The following is a 26376-nucleotide window of genomic DNA, read 5'->3' on the forward strand; positions in this document are numbered from 1 at the left end:
CAGCCAATTAACAATCTCAAAACCACTGACATGGGGCTGTCTTCTAATTTAGACTATTAGGACTTCTTATCAGAAGATTATGCTAATTGGGTGATAATACCTTGGAAATAAGGCCAAGTGGTTACAACAGCAGCAGAGCATGAATAAGTGGGAGATGCAGGGTGGCCTTTAGGCTTTTCTGAATTTAGGGTAAGCTTGGAAGTAGACCTGAGATGTCGAGATCTAGGCAGTTCTTAAAAACTTGGCTCCTTCTCTGCACATCTGATTTGTATTAAGAATTTCCAGAAAGAATCTGCATTGTGCAAACTGCAGATCTGTTGTATCTTTTAAATCCTATGTCTTTGCTCAGTGTGCTGGGTAAATATTTCCATGAAAGATATTTACAAAGAGTGTTATTTTTTTTAATGCCAGGAAATTTTGATTTGGAAATGAAGGACTGGGAAAATTTACTAATCATTTTCTAAAAATAATTCAGGCAACTGAACATTGGCCATTTAAACATAAGTTCTTTGTCTTGTTAGATCCCAAGAATAGTTGAGGCCCATGTAGTGCTGAAGACTTGAGAGTCACTTGGACTGCAAGGAGATCAAACTAGGTAATCCTAAAGGAAATCAACCCTAAATATTCATTGGAAGGACTGATGTTGAAACTAAAGCTCCAATACTTTGGCCACCTGATTCAAAGGGCCAACTCACTGGAAAAGACCCTGATGCTGGGAAAGATTGAGGGCAGGAGGAGAAGGGGACAGCAGAGGATGGATGCTTTGATAGCCTCACTGACTGAATGGACGTGAATCTGAGCAAACTCCAAGAGACAGTGAAGGACAGGGAAGCCCGGTGTGCTGCAGTCCAGGGGGTTACAGAGTCGGACACAACTGAGCACCTCAACACCACCACCACCACATGTAGTGCGGAACTGGTTGAGTTGCACCTAAGGAGTATCAGAGAGAAAGTTCCTGCCTTCTGTGGGTCATTGCTGGTACTGGCAGACACCTTTAGGGACCCGCGGAAATGATGGCAGCGGTAACTCAGACAGAAGGAAGAAGCAGCTAGAAACAATAGAGGTGAAGGTCAAGCCGGTGCATCCGTCACTGCCTGTCCACTTCCCTTCATCCTTCCGTTCCATCCCCCATCAAGAGCCCCTCTCTTGAGTTACCTGGAACTTGTACCAAACCAGAGCTGGAGTCTCATGGACCAGTGCCCAGTCTCCAGGGCTTAAAGCAGGCAAAGAAAGGGATGGAAGGTGCAATTCCGCTTTTAAACATTATGGTCCTCAGTAGTCTAAGATAGCACGACCTCTTGCGCATCACACACAAATATTTGTCCACGATCTTATCTTTTAACCCATTGTCCATGCATGATTACTATACATAGCAAGATGTAATGGAAAGGACACAGGTTCTGGAGTAAAAGAAAAATCTGGGTTTGTGAACGAACTTGGCCACTTCACTTCTCTGAGCCTCAGCTTTTCCCCCTCTGTGAATGAACGGTTTTATATCTTAATGCCCTTGAATCTTCTCAGAGAGCTAACTGGTAGGAAAACATTCAGCATAGCACTTGGCACTCAGTAGCGGCAGCTGTTGTGAATCAAGACCTGTGCAGAGTAGGAGAAAATATGGTTCATGAGGCTTTCCAAAATTCTGAACTTGATTTTCCTCGATTGTAAGGTGAAGGTGGTGGATGCCGTCTGACGTTGTTAGTCTTTTTTTGGTCTAACACATACTAACTTATATCCACAGGACACTCTTATGAGTACAACCTGGATTTTGGGAAATTCTAATTGGCTACGGAGACATAAAATATTATACAGTCGCCCCAGGATGTCCAAGGGCTGTTGGTTCCAGGACCCCACCCCTACTCCCATCCCCAAATCCACGGATGCTCAAGTCCTTCAGTTAGTGGTTCCGCATCCACAGATTCAGCCAACCATGGATTTTTATGCTTGTGTTTGATTCCTTGGATGCAGATACAGAGGAATGACCGTATATTCTCATGGTTGTTAATGTCACATCAGAACGAGCTGGTGTGCAGATGCTGAGACCCCAGGAAAGCTCATCAGAACGTGAGTGAGTGAGGGTGACCTTAGAGCTGTGACTTTGGGTCTGTCCTGATTCACAGAAGGAAGTCATTCACACCGGGCCATGCTTGAACTTGTATCAGTCCCAAACTATTTGCTATAAAGCTCTCAACTACCACACACCATATGCAAAGCTGTCTTAGCACATCTGGCACTTTTGTGAAAATGAGAAAGAGGCTCCTTTCAGCATTCATGTGTCTCTGTAATAATAATCACAACAAATATAAAGCCATTTCCTATCAATTGTATAGATCTTACTGTCAAACATAAAGTAATAGTATTTTGAGGTCCTAAACATTTACATTTTCTAAGATACATTAATTTATTGAATAATCATCATGTTTTATGTTCAAAGCAACTATCTCCCTGGTAGTTTCCGTCTCCTTGCTCATGTATCTCATTTTCTTTGGAAATGGTCACGAGAGTCAACAGTCTCTCTTATGACACTTTAGAGTTTTATCTTAGAATAGTTAACATTTTAAAATATTTTCCTTGCAGTGAGCCACAGAATTTTAACAGCACTTATTAATCTTTGCACTGACAAAATTTTCATAGGAACAAAAGCAATATACAGCAATGTAATATTTACTGCATGTATTATTGATGGTATATTGTGAATATTAACAATTATTTATATAGTGATCTGTGTCACAATAAAGTACTTATTAAATTTAAATAGGGACTTGACAGTAACATTCTGATAAACAATCTGTACTATCTAATGTAGCCAGTAGACTAATCCAAGAAAAGGGTTTTGTTTTGTTTTGTTTTTTAATAAGTGTTTCATATCGGACAGAAAAACAGCTACTGTTTAGAATGTACAGTTAATGTTGCCAGATTGATAAAATGTTTCAATTATCCAACTGGTTCCCCCATTGTCATTTTGAGGGGAATAAGATATATCAACTTTGTAAGCAAGACCTTTGGTCTTCGTCAGAAAGTTGTTGCAGTGTGAGCTGATTTTGTCCAGGTAAGAAATGTGACGGCCACCTGCTGGAAACCATGTTGTAACACACAAACTGCCCATTTTTGGGGTCAACAAATGTGAAAAAAGCTTCAAAATTACGAGGACATCTCCCGCATGAAGACTTGCCCCTGGGTGCCCTTTAGTGTTGCGTCGCTGGCTGCTTTATCCCGGCTGCGAGGTCAGAACTGTGAGCAGGACATTCAGCTCCATCCTCCTTGAAACGTCAGCCTTCAATGAGGAAGGCTTTTTTTTTTTTTTACTGAAGTATAGTTGATTTACAATGTTGTGTTAGTTTCCGTGGCACAGCAAAGTGATTCAGTTATATATATACATGTAGACGATACCCACTCTAACGGCAGAAAATGAAGATGAACTAAAGAGCCTCTAGATGAGAGTGAAAGAGGAAAGTGAAAAAGCTGGCTTGAAACTCAACATTAAAAAAAAAAGTTCGTGGCATCCAGTTCCATCACTTCATGGCAAATAGAAAGAGAAAAAGTGGAAACAGTGACAGATCTTATTTTCTTGGGCTCCAAAATCACTGTGCACGGTGACTGCAGCCATGAAATTAAAAGGTGCTTGTTCCTTGGAAGGAAAGCTAATGTTTTAAAAAGCAGAGACGTCGCTTTGCTGACAAAGGTCCATATAGTCAAAGCTATGTGGTTTTTCCAGTAGTTATGTATGGATATGAGAGTTGGACCATAAAGAAAGCTGAGTGCTGAAGAATTGATACTTGTGAACTGTGGTGCTGGAGGAGACTCTTGAGAGTCCCTTGGAGAGCACGGAGGTCAAACCAGTCAATCCTAAAGGAAATCAATCCTGAATATTCATTGGAAGGACTGTTGGTGAAGCCGAAGCTTCATTACTTTGGCCATCTGATGGGAAGAGCCAACTCATTGGAAAAGACCCCGATGCTGGGAAAGACTGAAGGCCAAAGAACAAGGGGGCAGCAGAAGATGAGACAGATAGCATCACTGACTCAATGGACGTTAATTTGAGCAAACTCCAGGAGACAGTGGAGGATAGAGGAGCCTGGCATGCTGCAGTCCATAGGGTCACAAAGGGGCAGACACGACTTAGTGAAGGAACAACAACAAATATATAAGTATAATAATATATGTGTTATTTTCCATTATGGTTTATTATAGGATTTATTACTATTGAATGTAATTCCCTGTGCTATACAGTAGGTCCTTGTTGGTTATCCATTCTGTGTTTAATAGTTTGTATCTGCTAATTGCAAGCTCCCAGTCTATCCCTCCCCTACCCTGTTCCCCTTGGCAACCACAAGCCTGTTCTCTATGTCTGTGAGTTTGTTTCTTTTTCATGGATAAGTTCAGTTGGCATCATATTTTAGATTCCACATATAAGTGATATCCTTTGTCTTTCTCTGTTTGACTTACTTCATTTAGTATGATCATCTCTGGGTCCATCCCTATTGCTGCAAATGGCATTATTTCATTCTTTTGTGTGACTGAGTAGTATTCCATTGTGTGCACGCACATGCGCGAACACACCTTCTTTATCCATTCACCTGCTGATGGATGTTTAGGTTGCTTCCAAGTCTTGGCTGTTGTGAATAGTGCTACTATGAACACGGGGGTACATTATCTTTTTTAATTACACTTTTGTCCAAATATATGCCCAGGAGTGGGACTGCTGGGTCATATAATAGCTCTGTTTTAGTTTTTTAAGGAACCTCCATACTTTTTTCCATAGCAACTCCACAGTTTACATTCCCACTGAGAGTGTAGGAGGGTTCACTTTTCTCCATACTAGCGGAGACAGTCTTTTTGGATGACACCTGGAGGTCCTTGTTTGTTGTTTAGTCGCTCAGTCATGTCCAACTCTCCATGACCCCATGGACTGCAGCACGCCAGGCTTCCCTGTCCTTCACCATCTTCCACGTTTGCTCAAACCCATGTCCATTGAGTCGGTGATGCCATCCGACCATCTCATCCTCTGTCACCCCTTGTCTTCCTGCCCTCAATCTTTCCTAGCATCATGGTATTCTCCAACGAGCCGGCTCTTTGCATCAGGTGGCCAAAGTATTGGAGCTTCAACTTCAGCATCAGTCCTTCCAATGAATATTCAGAGTTGAGTACCTTTAGGATTGACTGGTTTGATCTCCTTGCTGTTCAAGGGACTCTCAAGAGTCTTCTCTAGCACCACAGTTCAAAAGCATCAATTCCTTGGCACTCAGCTTTCTTTATGGTCCAACTCTCACATCCATACACAACTACTGGAAAAGCCATAGCTTTGACTGGATGGGTGTTTGTCAGCGAAGTGATGTCTCTGCTTTTTAATTCACTGTCTAGGTTTGTCACAGCTTTTCTTCCAATGAACAAACATCTTTTAATTTCATGGCTGCAGTCACTGTCCTCACTGACTTTGGAGCCCAAGAAAATGAAGTCTGTCAGAGGTCCTTAAGGCTCAGCTTTGCTTAGCTTTTCCTTGAGCATCACTGATGCCTGGGTTCAAGTCCTTCATCCACTGGCTGCCCACCCTCTCTGGTGCCCTGATATCCTCATCTGCCAACCCTGGCTCCCACTTCCCCCAGCAGGATTTATTTTCCTTTGTGAAGTAATTTATTCTTACACAAGGTAACCTGTGTTTTGGGATATCCAAATATAGGAAAAAGAGGAAAGGGAAGCCGTCTATAGTCGTGGCAGTCAGAGGACTTGCAGCTGCCTCTTTATTGTGTTTCCATCCAGACTTTGTTTCTAGGGTGCTGTGTAGTGTTTAATTTCTGCATAAATTATATTCTTCTGCATACATTTTGTAGCCCTCTTTTTCATTTGCTGTGTAAGCATGCCTTTGTCTCAGGAAATACACTCTTACAACGTTTTCTCAGATGAGGACCATCATTTACCTAGACAAATGCACTTTAATTGGGCATTTGGGAACCAGGAAGACTTTTCTAGTTGTCAGACCAGCCCAGCATCTAGAACAAGGCCCAGTATACAGTAGGTGCTCGGTCGATTAGTTGTGTCTCTTTGTGGCCCCGTGGACTGTAGCTCACCAGGCTCCTCTGCCCATGGAATTTTCCAGGCATGAATACCGGCGTGGAGTGCCATTTCCTTCTCCAGGGGATCTTCTCAACCCAGGGATCAAACCCACATCACTTACGTGTTCTGCGTTGGCAGGAGGATTCTTTATGACTAACGCCACCTGAGAAGCCCTAGTAGGTACAGTAGGTACCCAATAAGTATTTGTTGAATGTATCTTTTTTACCCTAGTCAATATAACAGGAAGAATTTAGGCTTAAGGAACGTCATGGCCATAACCAAATTTTAATCCCAGCTCTGCCACTTTTGTTCTGTGGCTGTGAACTAGTTACTTAATCTCACTGAGGTTCCTCTCAGCACCAGTGAAAACTAGCACCTGCCTACCGCTCAGGGCCTCTGTGAGGGTTAAACAGGATGGTGTACGTCGGTAGCATCCTTTGCATGGGGCTTGCCAACACTGGGACTCCATAGGTGATAGCCACTACTGTTATTTGCCTTCCCCATTGTAGCGTGTGGGCTGATGTTTGCATAGCTTTGCTCACCCCAATCCTCAGTCCTAAGTGCCTCTCTTCTTCAGGACATTGTAGAATTCTCCAACTCCCATTAGAGACCTCACAGAAATTCTGTCACCTTATTCAGTCACTTTCCCAGCACCACTTGACTCACTGAGCCCCTGCTATGTGCAGGACACAGCATGAGGCAAGGCAGGAAGTGGAAAGGAGCAGTCCATGAAGACGCATGCTCTCTACAAACACGGGTGACACCCGCGCATGAAAAGGGTCAATGACCTCCATTTCCAAAGGTCGCTCACCCACACCAGGGAGGCAAAGGACAGCCGACTCAATAGAAAAGTAGGTAAAAGGTATGAGCAGAGGCAGTTCACAGAGAAAGAAGTACAAATAGCCAATTAATTAAGGAAAAGGTGTTCAGACTCCGTCTTCATTAAACTGGTGCAAATCTAAGTAAGAAGACAGCAGAAAAATCTTTTTATTGTATTATAAAATCAAAGAGCCCAAAACCAAACAAATGCACAGCTCCATGAGTGACCGCTTCTAACACAGTACATGGAGGTCTTCCCTTGTGCTAAGTGATGTGTGTGTGTGTGTGTCGGGAGACCTGGCAGGAAGAGGAGAACTCCAGCCAATTCCGCAAGACCCAACTCAGGATGCCCTTCTCTGGGAAGCCTGCCTGAGCGCCCCGGCCTGAGTTAGCCGCCCTGCAGACGGCTTTGTTCCTGCCCATTAACTTTATGGACTTCCCTGGTGGCTCAGATGGTAAGGAATCCTCCTACCGGGCAGAAGATGTGGGTTCAATACCTGAGTTAGGAAGATCCCCTGGAGAAGGAAATGGTAACTCACTGCAATATTCTTGCCTGAGAAATCCCATGGATAGAGGAGCCTGGTGGGCCACAGGCCTTGGGGTGGCAAGGAGTCAGACACAACTCAGCGACTAACACACACATTGACTTTGTAACTCCCTCCCCCCTGCTACACCTTTAAGCTTTGGGAGGGCAGAGCTGGGTCATTTTTTTTCTTCTTCGTATTCCTAGCGCTTTGCACAGGTCTGGCACACAGTAAGTGCTCAACAAACATTCACTGAATGAATGAAAAAACATTACCCATATCCTTAATTGTTAAAACTATGATCATTTAAGAACTATGCAAATAGCACCACCTATTGGTGGATGATTTTAACACTACATTTTGGATTCTGAAACATTAACACTGGAAATGAGGTGACTTAAATGAATCTTTTTTTTTTTTTTTTAATGAAAAGATTGTTTCAGTCTTTAAGCCAAGGGGTCATTTACTTTTTAACAAATGTTAAAATATATAAGTACTGATATTCTTTATTTAGTTTCAGTTTTGAGGCTGTTAGGTGAGGAGCTCAAAAATACATGTAGGTTATTGTCGGTGAAATTAGAAGGAAGAGGGAAGATATTAATTAATAACCACATGTTAAGTACTTTGTTACATGTTATATTTGATCCTGAAGATACCCTGTGCCTCACAGTGGTTTTGGTCCTGTTTTATAGATGAAAGAATCTAAAGTTTGTGGAGGTGAAGTGATTTGCCCAAATAAAACACGAATCCAGCTGACTTCAGAATCTTTGCTGCTTCTTCCATGTTAAACTGGAAGTATTGGTTGGAGATGTCTATGAAGCAGTAGTTTTTGACCCCAGAAGTGATTCTAAATATTTTAAATCAGTAGTTCCTGAATGAGCCTACTTGTATTATAGTTAAAAGCTGCTTACTTAGGGCAGTATATAAAAGAATCATCATTTACGTAGTAGAGTATTTTGACTTCCAACAGGGATTATATTCCATCAAGTGAAATCATTTTCAGAAGGAGTCATGGTACGTGTGCTGGGAGGTACCATTTTTATAGATGAGTAAGTTTCAGGTAAAAAAGTTCGACTTTGGAACAGTGTCCTCCTCGACCAGGACTTCTTAATCATTTTCTGAAGCAAGCATGTCTTCTCAGAAGCATCTGGCCCGTATCAGTGCTCCCAAATCCCCGTCTCCCAGAGTGCCCTGTTACACAGGCCACCCATGTGGCAGAGACCTGCTCTCAGGACTTTGGGGTAAATTAGTAACAGATACAAAAATGCTAGGGCTTCCCTGGTGTCTCAGATGGTAAAGAATTCACCTGCCAATGCAGGAGACCTGGCTTCAGTCCCTGAGTAGGGAAGATCCCCTGGAGAAGGAAATGACAACCCACTCCAGTATACTTGCCTGGAGAATTCCATGGACAGAGGAGCCTGGCAGGCAATAGTCCATGGGGTCGCAAAGAGTTGGACACGACTGAGTGACTAACACTTTCACTTTCACAGTCATGCTAAGTGCAGATCCCACCACAGGGCAAGAGTTTGGGGAATATTCGTTGCATCCGAGTCTGAACACATTCTTGGCTGGAGTCTCCTCCCCTGACACACACCCAGCCCGCAGTGTGGCATCTGAATTATAGCAGATGAAGGGGAAACAGCTGCTTGTGACAGCCCCCGGTGCCCAAAGTCCACACTGAACATTTCCGGGGATTCGATGCCACATGACTTGGTCCTGGGCGGTTATAGCCGCTTCGTGGGTGTGAACTCACAGCTTCCAGTGGGAGCTTTTCCTTGTACCCACTGTCTGGTCTCCTCTCGCTGCCTCCAGATCCAGCTACTGGTCTGGGGAAGGCTCCAGGCGACCTCACCTCCCCCCTGACCCCCAGGTACTGCTTATACTTAGAGGAGTCCTTCGGAGAGTCTCCTGAACCGTCCCACCCTAGGGAGAGTACAGCCAAGCTTTTTCAGCAGATCACCTTCCTGCCAAAAAAAACAACCGCACCGGATGGCACCGGTGTTCATTTAGAACCATTGGCCCTGGTCGCCTAACGCCGGACCAGCCAAGAGATGACGGTCTGCCTGCCAGGATGGAGATCCTCCTCTCCTCTGGGCTCACTTCCGTCCTGCACCTCCGTCAGTGCTGACTCCGGACTTGGATGGGGAGGAAGGGAGCCTCACTCTGCTCCCAGAGTTTATCCACCCTCCATCCCACCAGCCCCACGCCACCCCTAGGGACCAGGCCCTGGCTTCGGAGGCAGTGTGAGGTCACCCACTTCAGTTTTCCCTGGAGCTCACAGTGAGGAGTGGGTGACCAGGGACAGACTACACAACACCTCGAGAGGTGGTCGTCTCTTGGTCCAAGTGGGTTCACAGCCCGGGCGTGTTTCCAGCGTGCTGGGTCTGAAGCGCTATTTGAGGAGCTCACTCTCAGCTCTCCTGATGCTGAGTTGAGGATCGGACAGGTGATGGGCGCCCGACTCCCGTGAGCTGATGTTGACTGGGGCAACAGCGCCTTTAGCTTCGGATCACCATCATCATGTGTTCTGTGGGTTTTCCCTTCTGTCCGCGATTGGGGAGATTCATTGTCCTTTTATAGCTTTGTATTTATTAGACAGGCACTCATGACTGGAATAGGCCCTTTCCCTGGCCTCTTGCCTTTCAGGAGTGTGGTGCATTGGCAGGCATCATGGATTCTAAAGTAAATGTATTAATAGTATATTTTTCTATAGAAACTTAACTTTCTAAAATAGTGAAACATAGCAGTAATGTGTTTCCTAAATATAGCTTGTGTCAGTCATTCAGTCGTGTCCGACTCTTTGTGATCCCATGGACTGTAGCCCGCCAGGCTCCTCTGTCCATGGAATTCTCCAGGCAAGAATACTGGAGGGGGTTGCCATGTCCTCCTCCAGGAGATCTTCCTAGGGATCCAATCAGGGTCTCTTGCATTGCAGGCAGATTCTTTACCATCTGAGCCACCAGGGAAGTCTGGTACCCAAAGGGTAGCCCATAGTTTAGTGCAGGATTTGAAGAACTCTGAGCACTTCAGTACCTGATGCTTCTCAGTGACCTTCAGCTGATAACACTCAGGCTGCCTTTTTCTGATCTTTTAACAGAGATCTTTTATCTGTCTTCTTACGGTGCTTCAGCATCAGAATTCCACTAGCCTCCCTACATTTGGAGTTCACATTCCCCTATGAATGTTCTCTAAGAGAAACATAATCCGTAATTGCTCTTTTCTATCTCTTGGGAAGATTCTGGGTTGCTTATATCTGTCTCACGGACTTGGCATCTTTCTACTTCTGTGATCAAAGTCATGATGGAAAAAAAAAATAGCTTTCCTGTCTTCTAATTCCCTGCCTAGCTTCCCTAACTAGCGGACGTGCTTTGTAGTGATCTGTTTTAGCTTTTCCTCTGTGTCCTTGCCCTGCCGTCAATCTGATAAGATATAAAATTTGGAGTTAAGACTTGTTCTTCCACTTAAAAACATCACAAGAGTGTCACTTCCCCCAATAACGAGAACAAGCCAGGTAAGCCCACCATGGAGCCAAGGTCACCAAGTGATGCGATGAACTCCAACCCCAAAAGTGACAGGCCCCTCTTAGGAGGGACTGCGACCACTGCTGAAATCTTTGCAGAGCTGCAGGAAGAGAAGGAATGGGAGGAAGAGGAGGAAAGGAGCTGAATGCTTCTAGAATCCTGCGAGGCCGGGTGTGGACCGGCATGAATGGACTCTCGGGAGCCCCAGGCTTGAGGTGAACCTTCATGCACGCGTGCTCTCTCTCACACACACACACACACGTTCTTCCCACAAAGCCAGGGAATAGGAGAGTCCTGAAGCCACCCTCTCAGAGCCCCGGCGTGGTAGTTGCTGAAGGGTGCTCCACACTGGGCCTTTCATGGGAACCAGGTGCTATTCAGCTGCCCTGGAGGAGGGATGGGGACCCCGAGAGGGGCCCTGGTGGGGTGGGGCGGGGCGTGGTGAAGGCTGAGCACCAGCTGGGAGGACAGTGGGGAGCGTCATTCATCCAGCAGCACTGGCTACTTCGGGGAGTGGGGTGGGGCAGCGGGGGCCAAGGCCGCTGAGGCACGCTCCTGCCCTGCCCCTGCCCCTGCCCACCCCCCCCAGTAGCCCACCCAGCCAGGCGCAGATCCACAGGGCCAGCCAGGGTCAGAGGCAGGGAGGGCTCCAGATCCTACCAGCTTCTAGTCAGCAGCTGAAGACTGTTACAGGCCCCGGGTCACAGCTGTGAACAGCGATCCCTGCCCTTCTGGGCTTCCCTCCTGATGGGAAGAGACACGATAATGAAGATAAATCTGGGCTTCCCAGGTGGTGCTATTGATAAAAGAACCCACCTGCCAACGCAGAAGATGTAAGAGACCCGGGTTCAATCCGTGGGTCAGGAAGATGCCCCAGAGGCGGGCATGGCAACCCACTCCAGTGTTCTTGCCTGGCGGATTCTCCAACTGAACTACAAGGGAATCCCAAAATCACTGGGATGGGTTTCATTTATTTACTGTGTCTTGTCCTGTGTTAGAGTGGGAGGTATTCTGGGAAGCCAGGGGCAGAAGCGGGCGGTGGGCACCATGGAAGACGGCGTGGACATTGGGAGTCTCACAGACTTGGGTTCGAGGGCTGGCTCTGTGTTTGAACAGGATTCACTTCCTGCCGTCCTTGGGGGTCCCCTCCCCAGTGTGGCATGAGGTGGCAGTCTTCCCACGGGCAGCTGTCCGGTTGTCACGGGGAGGACTGTGCCCTCCTACACTTGGCAGGGGGACTCCCCAGGCAGACTCTCTTATGGGAAGCTCGCCCCCAGGGGTGACCTCAGCCCGTCCGTGGTGTGCCCTTGAACTTGGTGGGTTTCTCAGGTGCAGACATGGGGTCTCAGCCTGATTGAGACAGTGGGGTCCCCCCATATCCCAGGATGTGGCCACACCTCAATAGTCATTCTTCCCCCCTTTCCCCTGCCCCCTCATCTTCCCCCCAGGAGCCATCCCTCCTGGGAGTTGTTCAGTCACCCAGTCGTGTCCGACTCTTTGCAGACGCCATGGTCTGCAACACACCAGACCTCCCTGTCCCTCACCATCTCCCGGAGTTTGCCCAAGTCTGTGTCCATTGCATCGGTGGTGCCATCCAGCCATCTCATCCTCTGATGCCCTCTTCTCCTTCTGCCCTCAATCTTTGCCAGCATCAGGGACTTTTCCAATGAGGTGGCTGTTTGCATCAGATGAGCAAAATACTGGAGCTTCAGATTCAGCATCAGTTCTTCCAGCGAGTATTCAGGGTTGATTTCCGTTAAGATTGACTGGTTTGATCTCCTCCTGTCCAAGGGACTTTCAAGAGTCTTCTCCAGCACCACAGTTCAAAGGCATCAATTCTTTGGCACTCAGCCTTCTTTACGGTCCAGCTCTCACAACCGTACATCACCACTGGGAAGACCATGCCCTTGGCTATAAGGACCTTTGTTGGCAGAGTAGTATCTCTGCTTTTCAGCACACTGTCTAGGCTTGTCATAGCTTTCCTGCCAAGAAGCAGTTGTCCTCTGATTTCATGGCCACGGTCACCATCCACAGTGATTTTTGAGCCCAAGAAGAGGAAATTTGTCACTACTTCCACCTTTTCTCCTTCTGTTTGTCATAAAGTAATGGGGCCTGATGGCATGATCTTAGGTTTTTAATACTTAGTTTTAAGCCAGCTCTTTCACTCTCCTCCTTCACCCTCATCAAGAGGTTCTTTAGTTCCTCCCCTCTCGGGAGCCAGGTGCTAAAGTTCTCTTGCCAAAGCCCCTGTGACAGGAGTTTGCTAGCTTTAAGTCAGTTCTTCAAATACTCTGCCAGAAGCACGTGGGGAAGAGAAACAAACCTTGCTACACATTTAGGCAGGGCTGTTCCCGTCTTGATTAACCACGCGTTTTCCTTCTCCAAACCTCTCTTTGCTCTCATGAATAGCACAGCTTTGGTGATAAAGTTGGGATTGTCATCTCTGGTGCTTGGTTTTAGGCATTTCTGTTTACGCTGTTTCTCTTTGCAGTTACATGGCTTTGCGTTTCTTTCTAACATGTGTTCTTCACTCAGCATCTGTGTGACAAACTCGTGCGGCCATTGGTGAGGGGTCTTCCATGACCGAGACTAACCACCAGCCCCTGCTTCCCTTTGGGAGCTGTTTTGGGGGACTTCCTGGTGGCCTGGTGGCTCAGACTTCGCCTTCCAGTGCAGGGGATGTGGGTTCGACCCCTGGTGAGGGAGCTAGGATCCCACATGCCTCCTGGCCAGGAAACCAAAGGATAAAACAGAAGTAATGTTGTAACAAATTCAATAAAGGCTTTAAAAATGGTCCATATCGAAAGCTGATTTGCGTTGTTGTATGGCAGTGACCAACACAATGTTGTAAAAGCAGGTTTCCTCCAATTAAAACATAAATTTAGAAAGAAATAAAATAAAACATATTTTGGTTTTGTCTCCACAGCAAACCCAAGGAGCCAGTCTTCAGCGCAGGTAAGGCTGGTTGAATGTCCGTGCGGACGCCCCTTGCCACAGTGCTTGAGGGGCAGTAAGAAGTGGTTGTTCAGGGGCAGCTGGGATGGGCAGAACACGGGGGTCCGTGTGGCGGGGCTGGGGGCTGAGTGTACCTGGGGGTCTGGCGACTCACATCACTCAGAGACCACCCAGAAGAGGGGCATAAAAACTAAACCCTTTATTTGCCCCCATTTAAAATGGATTCAAGATACATCCATAAGGAGCAAGCGACATGCCATTACAAGAAATTTCTCGGTTAAAACACCCTGTTGCCTTTCTCGCCCCTTCCTTACTAATGGGGGCTCTCCCATCACCAGCATTTTGGTTTCTCTTGAAAGGGAAAGTCTCTGATGCATCCAGTTACAACTTTATCTAAAAGCGACTTCTTTTTCTGCCTGTGATTTCCTAAACTGCCAACTAATAGTCCATATATATCTTTTCCGTGTATCTTTTCTAACACATGTTATAGTAAGGGAGCTGCTATTTTTAGAATAGTAACCTTATTTGAAAGCATATTTAAAAATGCAAAATCTTTGACAAGATTTTGTGCAATGGGCTAAATAAATTCATTTAATTTTCCAAGTCTTTTTTTTCCCCCTTAAGCATCGAAACACGAAAGTCAGACTTTCCTATTTATGCGCATGTGCTTCAGTATTCATTTCATTTTCAGGAAGCATGAAATTACTCACTGAAAATGTACTCGCCCTCAGCCTGCAGAGTAGGTCTGGTGTGCACTTGTCGGAACCCCTGAAACGTGTCCAGGTTTTGCTAGCGGTGGGGCCGGGGGAGCTTCTGGGCCGGGGGGCTCGAGAGCGCCCCCTGCAGGCAGGCCAGTCCCTGTCGCAGCGCCCCCTCATCTCTTTACTCAGCACTTCTGTCTCTGTCTCCGAAATCCCAAGGGAAACGCCGGGTGACACATTGCAAAGGTAGGCGGCATTGCTGACACCTCATAGCTCTCTGAGCAAAGCTGCGCCCCAGGCTGCAGAAACGCTTTTCATACAGGCCACCCGCCACCTCCTTGTATGAAAATGCTTTGTGATGCAAGCCACATGGGTTTATTGGACATTCAAAGCAGTCCTGAGCATTTGCTTGGGCGGGTCTTACTGAGGACCTGAAAACTGGACCTTCGGTGACGATTGGCTGATGACAAGAACTCTTTTTAAAATCTGTATGAATGTTAAGAGAGCTATAGGGCGAACCCTGGATGCCCCGTTTTTTCTAACCTGCACTGCTGCTGGCCGCTCCCTGTGGCACCCCTGGGTCTGGGGGTTGTATGCTGTTATCCTAACATGCCTGAAAAAAAGAACAAGCAAGCAAAATTGCTTTCCCTCGCTGCGTTTTTGTTTTTTTTTTTTTAGATGTAGAATATCTGACTTAGATGTCCAAAACAATGCCAAGGCTACCTCCAGAGCTTTTCTGCTCGGTCCAGTGACGTAGATATGCCCAATGAGTAAACCTGTCATAAGGACTTTTCCAGCACGTGACGATATACTCAAGTAGATATTCCATCTACATGGATTACATACCCCCGTACGAGGATTTTGGTGTGTGCTGCGGGGTGACATTATATTCCGTTTATTCTGAATCTGCATTCCATGATTCCCCTCTTACAAAAGAACTCATGGAATCACTTGTCATTTAAGCCATCACACCCGCCCCCCTTTGTCCCCCTTCCGTTGATCTACTGAGTCTTTTAGGGTCTTCAGTTGTGATGGCCACACTGTCTGAGGCACTGAGATTTGGTTGAGGGGTGAAGGAAGGGAAGGGGGCGGGTGAGGCAAGCATGGGCAGATGCACAGAACGGGTGGGTGCGTAGTTGGCAGAGAGAGAGAGAGAAGGACCCCTGGGTGGGGGGCAGTTGTGGCCAGTGACGTCATATATGGAAGAGGGGGCAGGGCAGTTAGAGCGTGGGGTCCAGCAGGTAGGAGAGCAGGAGAAGGGTCCTGAATCCAGTGTGGGCCTCCATGGGTTTGGTAGCCAAGATGACCAGGGTAGGGGGCGGAGGCCGTCCGAAAGCCTGCAGCCCTGGGGGCCTCAGATTGGCTCCTCCCAGGGGAGCTGGGGAGGATGGAGCCTTGTGGAGCACTCTCACAGGAGCACTATGGAACACAGCAGCTGGCACCCTGTGCAGGAGTGAACATGTGTTGGTTTTTACCTAAAAGTTCGATTTAATACGCAGAGTGAAGAGTGTGTCACATGCATGCATTTAAGACCTGAGTTGCACGCACACCGTAAAAGTGCAATGGCCTCTCCATTTTTAGGCAATATCGCATGTGGCTTTGTCTGAAAATCCTTAGGAATGAGGCTTATGAAACTAATTTGTGAATGTGGTACTTACAACGTTATAATTATTTTATGACTTCCTTACCAGTTTCCTCTCTGGGCATGATTTTTCTGTTGAGTTATGGTATAGCCCCAACTGCCCAATTTAAATGTCATTAAGGGGCCCAGTCCTTTGATCTGCAGTGAAGCATCAGAATGCAGGGAGTTCTGAATCCGAACAGAATTCATCAAGAGCTCACAAGATGGTCTTATTATAATATCTTGAAAACTGTAGACAGAAAACCCTATATTGTTTGGTTTTGTTTAAATCCAGGAGTGGCCCCTTGTCGTTGTATTATTGGGTTTTACTTTCATCCCTACAGTTCATTAAAGTATCAGAAGTTATTTTGTTATAAAAATGTTTGTTCTAGAAAGGTTTATTCCCCAGCTTCTCTCTCTAATGGGTCTTTTGTTCTTTTCTTTTCTATTTTTAGCTTTTGTTTGAGCATTTTCCTTTTTGCATGCATCCCAGCATGTACTTCTGCTGGTTTTGTGTCCTTTACACTTGAATTATCCAATGTGAAAGATACATAAAGACACATTTTTACATTGCACTATAACAAACCAATTTAAATATTGAAAGATATTTTATGAATTTTGATACTACAATTGTATATCCATTGAACTCAATAAAAAAAATTTAAGTGGATTTCTTGTGTTAGTTGTAATTTTTTGGGGTGGCATTTTTCCCCCTCCTGATGATAAAGAAAATATAAGAACTAAAATTCCATGGAAAATAATTGTTGGAATCTAATTCTTTTCTGCCTTTTGTAATTTCTTACATTACTTAAGTAAGCAGAATGTCAAAGGCAAAGAAGGTGAAAATTTTTGTTTCAAACTATTTGTGTTTTAGTTAGTTTTCCCTAGGACTTTAATCAGAAATGACATAAATGGCAAAGTTTCTACTTTTGCATTGAAAGGATAGAGAAAATATAACTTTTTTTTTCAGGTACCCTGGGCACCAAGGTGTCTTACTGACCTCTTTGTTCTCTTCGTAGAAGAAGGATATGTAAAAATGTTTCTTCGTGGACGCCCTGTTACCATGTACATGCCCAAAGATCAAGTGGATTCTTACAATTTGGAAGCAAAAGTAGAACTGCCAACCAAGAGACTGAAGCTGGAATGGGTGTATCCTTTATTCATTAAGTCTGACCTGAAGTCATCAGTTGATGAGTGCTTTTTTTCAGTTGTACAAACCCATAAAACTAAACCGTGATGGCAATAAGTTTTTTAACCCAAAGAAAGAACGAGGGATTGCCTGGAAGGAAGGACTAGCATTTCCCCTCAACCAAGTAGGGCTTTGGCCAACCTTGGGAATCTAAGGTAACAACCTTGGGAATCTAAGTTAACAGTGACTAGGGACTTCCCTGGTGGTCCAGTGGTTAAGACTTCGCCTTCCAATGCAGGGGGTGTGGGTTCCATCCAGGATTGAGGAAGTAAGATCCCACATGCCACAGGGTGGGATCTTAACATTGTAAATCAACTATACAGCAATTTAAAAAAGAAAAAAAAAACTTAAAAAACAGTGATTATTTGAACATGAGTATGGACTCAGTACTAAATGAAAGGAATATAATACAGTCTATGGCTTAAGTTAAACGGACACGTAGCATCAATATAATACCACTGGGGGAAAAAAGAAAAAGCTCTAATAAATTCTAGGCCACAGAAATCTGAGTCAGCCATATGACTAGCATTCTTGAAACAAAGCTGCTAGAATCTTCATAATATGAGGCTTGGGAAAGTTGAATGAACTACCAAGGAGGGAATAAAAGAAAGACAAGAAATAGAGCCTGTGAAAGAGGGTGAAGTGTTGTTTTTTGGGTTTTTAAAATTTTACTATTTTATTTTACTTTAGAAGCCCACAGAGGCCACCTTCCAGTCCATGCAGACTTTTAAGACAAAGAGCAAAAATCCTTTCTTCACCCTCAAACAGATATTTATTGAATACCAGTTTAATGCCAAACCCTGACAACAAATTATGTGAAGTTGGTTTAAACTGAAGCTATTGTCATTTCAGTTAGAAGAATTACTATTTGAAATTATAAAGTCATATTCCTTGGAAATTTTTTGGAATTATTTCTGTACCTAAATTTCTCAAAACATTTTTTAATTTTTTCAGATTCAGATGTCATAAGTGTTCACCTGCACCTATTTTGCCGTCTGTATTGGCACATAAAAAGTGATCCCATTCTTCTTTAAGTCAGTAATTGTTTGAATTGGTTAAATCAAATCTGAAACACATTTTTCAAGACATAGTTGTTCAACTTACTCCCAACTCATTTTAAAAGGTGTGAAACAGTGGAGTTTGCAGCAAATAAATGGTTGTTTTTCACATCCAAGTTCAAGTGATGTTTTGTTCTGAAATAGTTTTCAAACTTTGGAAGCATATATGCTAAAATCTTAACAGGTTATTATTCCTGAAGAGCCGTGGATGGTTAGGACAAGGAGGACCTAAATTTGTACCTTTTATTGATTGATATATAGATACATGAGCTTCCCTCGCGGGTCAGATGGTAAAGAATCTGCCAGCAATGCAGAAGACTTGGGTTCCATCCCTCAGTCAGGAAGATCCCCTGGAGAAGGGAATGGCAACTCACTCCAATATTCTTTGCCAGAGAATTCCATGGACAGAGGAGCCTGGAAGGCTGCAGTCCATGGGGTTGCAGAGTCGGACATAAGTGAGCGACTAATATTTTCACTTTCCATGGCAGTGAGAGCCCAGAGAGCTAACCACTAGACAACCAGGTAACTTCCAAATATACATGTATATTGTTCACACCTTCTACAGGTATTTTTTATAATGTAAAAAAAAATGTTTTAAGTTAAATACGTAGCTGCCAGGTTACAATAAGCAGTAAATTCATAATTGGTTTATAACTGAGACATGAAAGTCATTTACCAGTGTCTTAAATTTTTCTTTTTAAATACTTTATAAGGAATGTCAAAACTCAACTTTTTTTTCCTTAGAATAGGGTTTATAACCTCATATTGCTTAATATTTGAAACAATAAAGCCACTTAACATCGTCAGAGGGTTATCCAGGTGGTGCTAGTGGTAAAGAATCCACCTGCCAATGCAGGAGACACCGGAGACTTGGGTTTGATCTCTGGGTCGGGAAGATCCCCTAGAGTAGGAAATGACAATCCTCTCTGGTATTATTGCTGGAAAATTCCATGGGCAGAGAAGCCTGGTGGGCTGCGGTCCATGTGGTTGCAAAGATCGGACATGACTGAGCACGCCTGCACGCACGCAGCACTGCCAGATGTATTTTGTTTTCCAAAGAAGCTCCAAAAGCCACCGACCACAACAGGATTCAGCTCATCTTCCAGCCATGATTCTAGCACCAGGCTGAGCCTCTCTCCTTAAGCCACAGCGTGACGGCGGTTTCAGGCCCCCTGTTGGAAGGTGTGTGTCTCAGGATGACCATGACGTGGAGAGTTCAAAGATGGCAAGACTCAGTGGCCCTGTTCTTCCTTTCAGTTCCAGCCCCAGAATCAAGCTCTTGGCTTTAAAAGTTAGATTTAAGACGGCAAGTGGACACATTCTAGATTGTGGTCATGGTTCAGCATATCTCCGCAAGTAGTGTGGGAACTAGAGTAAATGGTACACAAGAGAGGCAGCAGAAAGGAAAGAGAAAAAAAACGAGCAGAGTACCCCAGCATTCTTGGGGGATCAGTGTCAAGTCACCCTTCAGGTGACTTTCCTTCTAGCGTCAGGATGGTACCTCTCACAGAATGTTATGGTCACTGGCCTTTCAGGAGACCAGCTTGGGAAAAATTTAAACCCAGCCTAGGTGTGAGGAAAACGCATCCACATAAGATTTCAACAGTTAAACAAAGCAGTGTGGGCCCTGGCCACTGATTTCCTGGATCCATGACTGATGGGCCAAATTGAAGAGTTCAATTCCTAGTTATTACACAAGCATCTGATCCAGTTACTGTTAGCAATAGAACAGCAAATCACCATGTTTCTTCAAGCTGAATCAAACCCAGGTCTCCCACATCGCAGGCGGGTTCTTTACCATCTGAGCCACCAGGGAAGCCCAAGAATACTGGAGTGGGTAGCCTATCCCTTCTCCAGCGGATCTTCCCGACCCAGGAATCGAACTGGGGTCTCCCTCATTGCAGGTGGATTCTTTACCAGTGGAGCTACCAGGTCATATTATAATACATACTTTCAAAAAAAAAAAAACCCACACCTTTGTATTGTTAAAAAAGTATCAGCAATTACCACTAAATCAATTACCATTTGCAACTTTATTGCCTGCCTATTGAGGGGGGTCCAATGTATTAAATATTTGGCATGGAGTATTTCAAATTTAGTCTTCTTTAAATTCGTGAAATTGACAGTAACAGTCACAGAGAAGTTTAGTGCCTGTGCCAGCTGAAGAAAGCTGATGTTTTGTTAGCTCCTAAAAGAAGGCACGTTTTGTCTTGACGCACACGAAGCTACGGGTACCGGGGTCGAGACTGCCGGAACAACCTGTACTTGCTCCCGACGGGAGAGACGGTCTATTTCATCGCGTCGGTGGTCGTGCTATACAACGTGGAGGAGCAGCTCCAGAGGCATTACTTGGGCCATAACGACGACGTGAAGTGGTGAGTCCCCAAAACCGATGCCTGTGACGCCTGTGCAGAGCGTGTAGGCAGAAAGGGTTCCGTGATGGATAGAACTGCAGAGAAGCAGAGAGAGCTGAGAACATGGGGTCTTTGAGAACAGCTCTTGTTTGTGCTCTGGGCTGTCTTCTGGCTCCCTGGCGCTCTAAGACCCATTCTTTCGTTTTCTATTCTCATGACACATCGTCTTCAGCAACCGTTAACAATTTGTTTGTTACCTAAACAAACATCTCTAACAGACCCCTGTCTGGAGGGCTTCTCGTGCTAATGGCTGCTAATTTGGGTGTTCAGTTTTTAATAAAAATGTTTTGCCTCTTGTTTCCGGGTGGGTCTGCTATTCCTATAATTCATTTATACCTTTGGTAATGATTTTATGTATCTTGGAAAGATGGGTGGGTGAATAGATGGGTTTATGTTATTTCTATTTGCCCTAAGTCCCTGATCAGTTATAAAAATCCTGTTGGAAAAAGAGGATGTCTTTGCTGTTTGATGGACTCAGAATGACTTCTTAATAAAGACTGTACACTAATTAAACAATTCTGAGATCAAAGTGGTATTTCCCAAGCAGGGCATGCTTTTCCTTTGAGTTTGGAAATTCCCTACAGATAAAGAAATGGAAGATGAAATTAAATACGCACCAATTGTCTAAGGTCTTTGGGAGCTCAGAGAATTTATCAAGAGTGTGTAAGAAGTCAGACACGTGTATTTCTCACATTTAAATTTTTGACCAGAGTGTATTTGATCAAGGGAAAAGTGAAGCTTACCTTTAAAAGGGTAGATGTTTTGTGTTTTCTTTGTTTGGTTTGTTTGGGGGTTTTTTTGGCAGTCTGAACATTTGATCATCATAGACACATTATCAATATAAGTAAATGAAACTATGAAAAATTGAGTTTGGACTTACCTAAGAACAGGTGCTTTATGAAGATCTCTTTTTAGCCTTGCAGTTCACCCCGATAGGGTCACAATAGCCACGGGACAAGTTGCAGGCACGTCCAAGGATGGAAAAGTGAGTGATCTTTTCGTGTTTTCATAATGAACTGGTAACACAAAATGATTTTTCTGAAAACATTTTGCCGATGAACAAGCCTACTTAGATGTAGTGTCTGTGAGTGTGCGTGCTCAGTTGCTCAGTCATGTCCAACTCGTTGCAACCCCACGGACTGTAGCCCGCCAGGCTCCTCTTTCCATGTGATTCTCCAGGCAAGAATACTGGAGTGGGAGGCCATTCCCTCCTCCAGGAGATCTTCCCGACCCAGAGATCAAACCTGTGTCTCTTACATCTCCTGCATTGGCAGGTGGGCCCTTTACCACTAGCACCACCACCTGGGAAGCTCAAATTTGAATTTAATCTCTCAATTTGAGCTTTTATTACAAATGAAAATTCTTATACCGACCTTAAAAAAAAACCCTTGAGCTTACGTTAATTTCAGCTAATTTTTAAATAGCATTGCTCTTGCCTAAGAAGTCATTAATTCTTCAGATACTTATTTACTCACGTGATAAACATTAACATGTTGAGTAATCATGAGAAATAATTATTTGAATATGGGGCATTTTTGCCTCTTCAGTGAATTTCAGATACCTTGTTCCATGAGTCCCTTATTATCATGACTTTAATCCATGGAGTTTGTGTCTATGCGTCATCCACAAGGGCTGCTCGAAGGGTTTTGCAAAATTTTATAAGCAAAGACTTCAGTTTGTATTTTAAGGAATCAGAGAAGGAGCTAGTGGAATTTGGCAAATAGAGCAATTCAAAACTGGCTTCCACTTACTTACCACAATCTATGGTCATTGTTATGTTTTATCCAAAACATCTTGTAACTTTTCTGATGTCTACTTTTGTATAGTCTATTAATGCACAATGTATAATCTGAAACTAATTACACTAAATAGTTCCATTTTTATCATGAGTGCTACCATTTTTCAGAAACTATTTTAGTAACATCAAATTTTAAATATTTATGCTATTTTCCATTAAAATCCTACACTTGAAAGGAGGTAACAGGAACAATGGAAATCAGACTGCTATTCTGTAAACACACAGGGAACAGAGTCTTTTTTCTTTTTTAATGTTAAATGACCTTTAAGTTATTCAAAATCAGTAGTAAATCATTTGTTTCTCCCTCTAGTGGATGAACTGTGTATTTCAGTTTCTGGCCTTGAAATGGAATCAGAACCTTAGAGCCAGAGAAAATGTTATTTTCTCTGAATAGCTGAGCTATTCCTTTCCATTTACAAGTGGAGAACTCCAGAGAGGCCAAGTGACTGTGAACATCAAGCTACTTAAAGACAAGTCCAGACTAGAACCCAGTTCCCCCGTCCGTTGTGTACAAAGCTAGCCCTTTTCTTGATAAATCTGCTGGAGGTTCTGTAATGCTTTCTTCTATTAAGGAAGAGAAAAATTAGCACAGCTGAGAAGGTTTTGAACTAATCATAACCATTCTAAGTTTGTATTTGTGTGTTATCAATTTCCTGTGGGGCCCAAGAATGTGAAGTTCTTAATACCACTGGTGGTAGTTGTCATGATAAATTTAAACATGCTTACCCCTTAGTGGCAATGCAAACTTTAAAAGAATAACCCTTACATGAGACTCCATTTTCTTTGTCATTTTTCAGTTTTAAAACTCAGATACTTTAGATATACAAATGGGAATATCCGTTCCTGTGGGACGGTTATCAAGAAATGACTGTTCGAAATTTGAAACTTGGTATTAGTTGCTCAGTTGTGTCTGACTCTGCGGCCCCATAGACTGTAGCCTGCCAGCCTCCTCTCTCCATGGAATTCTCCAGGCAAGAATACTGGAGTGGGTTGCCATTCCCTTCTCCAGGGAATCTTCCCAACCCAGGGATCAAACCCGCGTCTCCCGCATTGCAGGCAGATTCTTTACCATCTGAGCCGCCAGAGAAGCCCCTAAAACTTGGTAGACTTCCCCTACAGCTAAATTGGCCACAGGAGCCATGACCTCCAGAAGATATTCAGTTCAGTCGCTCAGTCATGTCCGACTCTTGCAACCCCATGAACCTCAGCATGCCAGGCCTCCCTGTCTATCACCAACTCCCAGAGTTTACCCAGATTCATGTCCATTGAGTCAGTGATGCCATCCAACCATCTCATCCTCTGCCATCCCCTTCCCCTCCTGCCTTCAATCCCTCCCAGCATCAGGGTCTTTTCAAATGAGTCAGCTCTTCGCATCAGGTGGCTAAAATGTTGGAGTTTCAGCTTCAACATCAGTCCTTCCAATGAACACCCAGGACTGATCTCCTTTAGGATGGACTGGTTGGATCTCCTTGCAGTTCAGGGGACTCTCAAGAGTCTTCTCCAACACCACAATTCAACAGCATCAATTCTTTGGCACTCAGCTTACTTTATAGTCCAACTCTCACATCCGCACATGACTTTTGGAAAAACCATAGCCTTGACTAGACGGACCTTTGTTGACAAAGTAATGTCTCTGCTTTTTAATATGCTGTCTAGGTTGGTTATAACTTTCCTTCCAAGGAGTAAGCGTCTTTTAATTTCATGGCTGCAATCACCATCTGCAGTGATTTTGGAGCCCAGAAAAATAAAATCAGCCACTGTTTCCACTGTTTCCCAATCTATTTGCCATGAAGTGATGGGACCGGATGCCATGATCTTAGTTTTCTGAATGTTGAGCTTTAAGCCAACTTTTCCACTCTCCTCTTCCACTTTCATCAAGAGGCTCTTTAGTTCTTCTTCATTTTCTGCCATAAGTGTGGTGTCATCTGCATATCTGAGGTTATTGATATTTCTCCTGGCAATCTTGATTCCAGATTGTGCTTCCTCCAACCCAGCGTTTCTCATGATGTACTCTGCATATAAGTTAAATAAGCAGGGTGACAATATACAGCCTTGATATACTCCTTTTCCTATTTGGAACCAGTCTGTTGTTCCATGTCCAATTCTAACTGTTGCTTCCTGATCTACATACAGGTTTCTCAAGAGGCAGGTCAGGTGGTCTGGTATCCCCATCTCTTTCAGAATTTTCCACAGTTTATTGTGAGATATTGGGAATATTTTATTTATTGTAAAAATACACAGTCTTAAATGCATTTAAAAAAAAAAAAAGGTTTTGCTTTGGGACTTCGTAGGTGGCCCCTTGGTTAAGACTGCACTTCCAATGCAGGGAGCATGGATTCAATCCCTGGTCAGGGAACTAAGATCCCACAGGCCATGTGGTGTAGCCAAAAAAAAAAAAAAAAAATTAATTTACTTTCAATATTTTGCATGTAAATATCAAACTGATTTGAAATAAAGCCTTACAAAATAAAAGGATAAAACAAAGAACTGGGGGGAAAATAGCATTAAAAAAAAAAGACTTTTGACAAAGTTGAAGTAGCTTCAATACAAAGGTAAATTTGTAGACTCAGCACGATGAGTGACCCAGCATTTTCTTCCGAAGCAGCAGTTACCCCCACACGTGCGCATCTGGGATTCCGTGACGTTGAATACGCTACATGTCATCGGAATCGGGTTTTTTGACCGAGCCGTCACCTGTATTGCATTCTCAAAATCTGTAAGTGTGAACCCTGTGGGTCTTGCCGCTTTGTCCACACAGGGAGGAGAGACTCAGCTCAAGGTTGAAGAGGGAGAGGTAACACGCCCGTACCTGCCCAGGTGTGTGTGCAGATCTGAACTCTGAAACCTCCCGCTTGCCAGGCCCCCTCATTCAGAGGGAGCACATGCTTGGTCTCACGCGCTCCCAGTCAGACGTTTCCGTAGTGATGAGAAGAGGTCCTGTGGCCACACTGTCTCAGGCTCATGGAGCAGTCTTGCCTCCTCTGGCCTTGAATTTCCATGTCTGTGCCACCCCCACCCGCTGCCTGGCCATAAGCAGGAGCTGGAGGGGCCTTGTGGTCCCCAGGCTTCCTCAGGATGAACCTTTAAAGTCCTAGTCAGCCAGTTAGAAACACGTAGGTGTTCACATCAGCGTGCCTTGCCCCTCACCCCCAGCACCCGTCCCGTCATACAACCTTCCGACAACCAGGCCCATGCCCTGTGCCCCGGAGCTGCAGACACTGTCCCCTCCAGTGCGAGAGCTCTGCAGCCCCTGGAGGCTAGTTCTAGCAGAAATGGTACTGAAGTCCCCCCAGGCCCCTCCCTCCTGCTCCTGTGCCCGTTAACCCCCACATTCCCCTGTCCCCACCATCTCTCTGCCCAAGTCCTAAGCAGATCTCAACAGTGATGGGTAAAACTCTTTAATAAAGATGTAGCAGACTCATGATTAAAAATAAAATTACGTTCCTTTTTAATCATGCTCAGTCTGTTAATTCTCGAGTGTAGTCTTCCTATGAATACCTCCTTTTTTTCCTAGAATGGAGGCAGCAACCTCTGTGCAGTGGACGACTCCAACGACCACGTGCTGTCCGTGTGGGACTGGCAGAAGGAGGAGAGGCTGGCGGACGTCAAGGTTTGTGTGCACCCCTTCTCGAGGAGCCCTCGGGCCCCGGCTCTCTCCCATCAGTCCCAAGGCCTGGCGGGCTTACTGCTTCTCTTCACGGCGTCTGTAAGGGTTTTGCATCCTCATT

The 26376-nt window shown here is 44.7% G+C and overlaps 1 protein-coding gene across 5 annotated transcripts in view; it reads left to right on the plus strand.

Annotated features, from left to right (window-relative positions):
- Positions 1-26376, plus strand: part of EML1 (EMAP like 1) — a 194813-nt gene that overhangs the window by 146399 nt on the left and 22038 nt on the right. For 4 of the 5 annotated variants that reach the window (XM_061159408.1, XM_061159407.1, XM_061159403.1 and 1 more), the window contains exons 5-10: positions 13839-13867; positions 17209-17338; positions 20662-20811; positions 21766-21835; positions 25251-25364; positions 26163-26258. In XM_061159408.1, the coding sequence (XP_061015391.1) occupies positions 13839-13867; positions 17209-17338; positions 20662-20811; positions 21766-21835; positions 25251-25364; positions 26163-26258 (589 nt within the window). The remainder of the gene's footprint in view (positions 1-13838; positions 13868-17208; positions 17339-20661; positions 20812-21765; positions 21836-25250; positions 25365-26162; positions 26259-26376) is intronic. The other variant, XM_061159405.1, reaches the window with a different exon arrangement.

Source organism: Dama dama, chromosome 13 (genome assembly GCF_033118175.1).
Source record: "Dama dama isolate Ldn47 chromosome 13, ASM3311817v1, whole genome shotgun sequence".
Classification (NCBI taxonomy): Eukaryota; Metazoa; Chordata; class Mammalia; order Artiodactyla; family Cervidae; genus Dama; species Dama dama.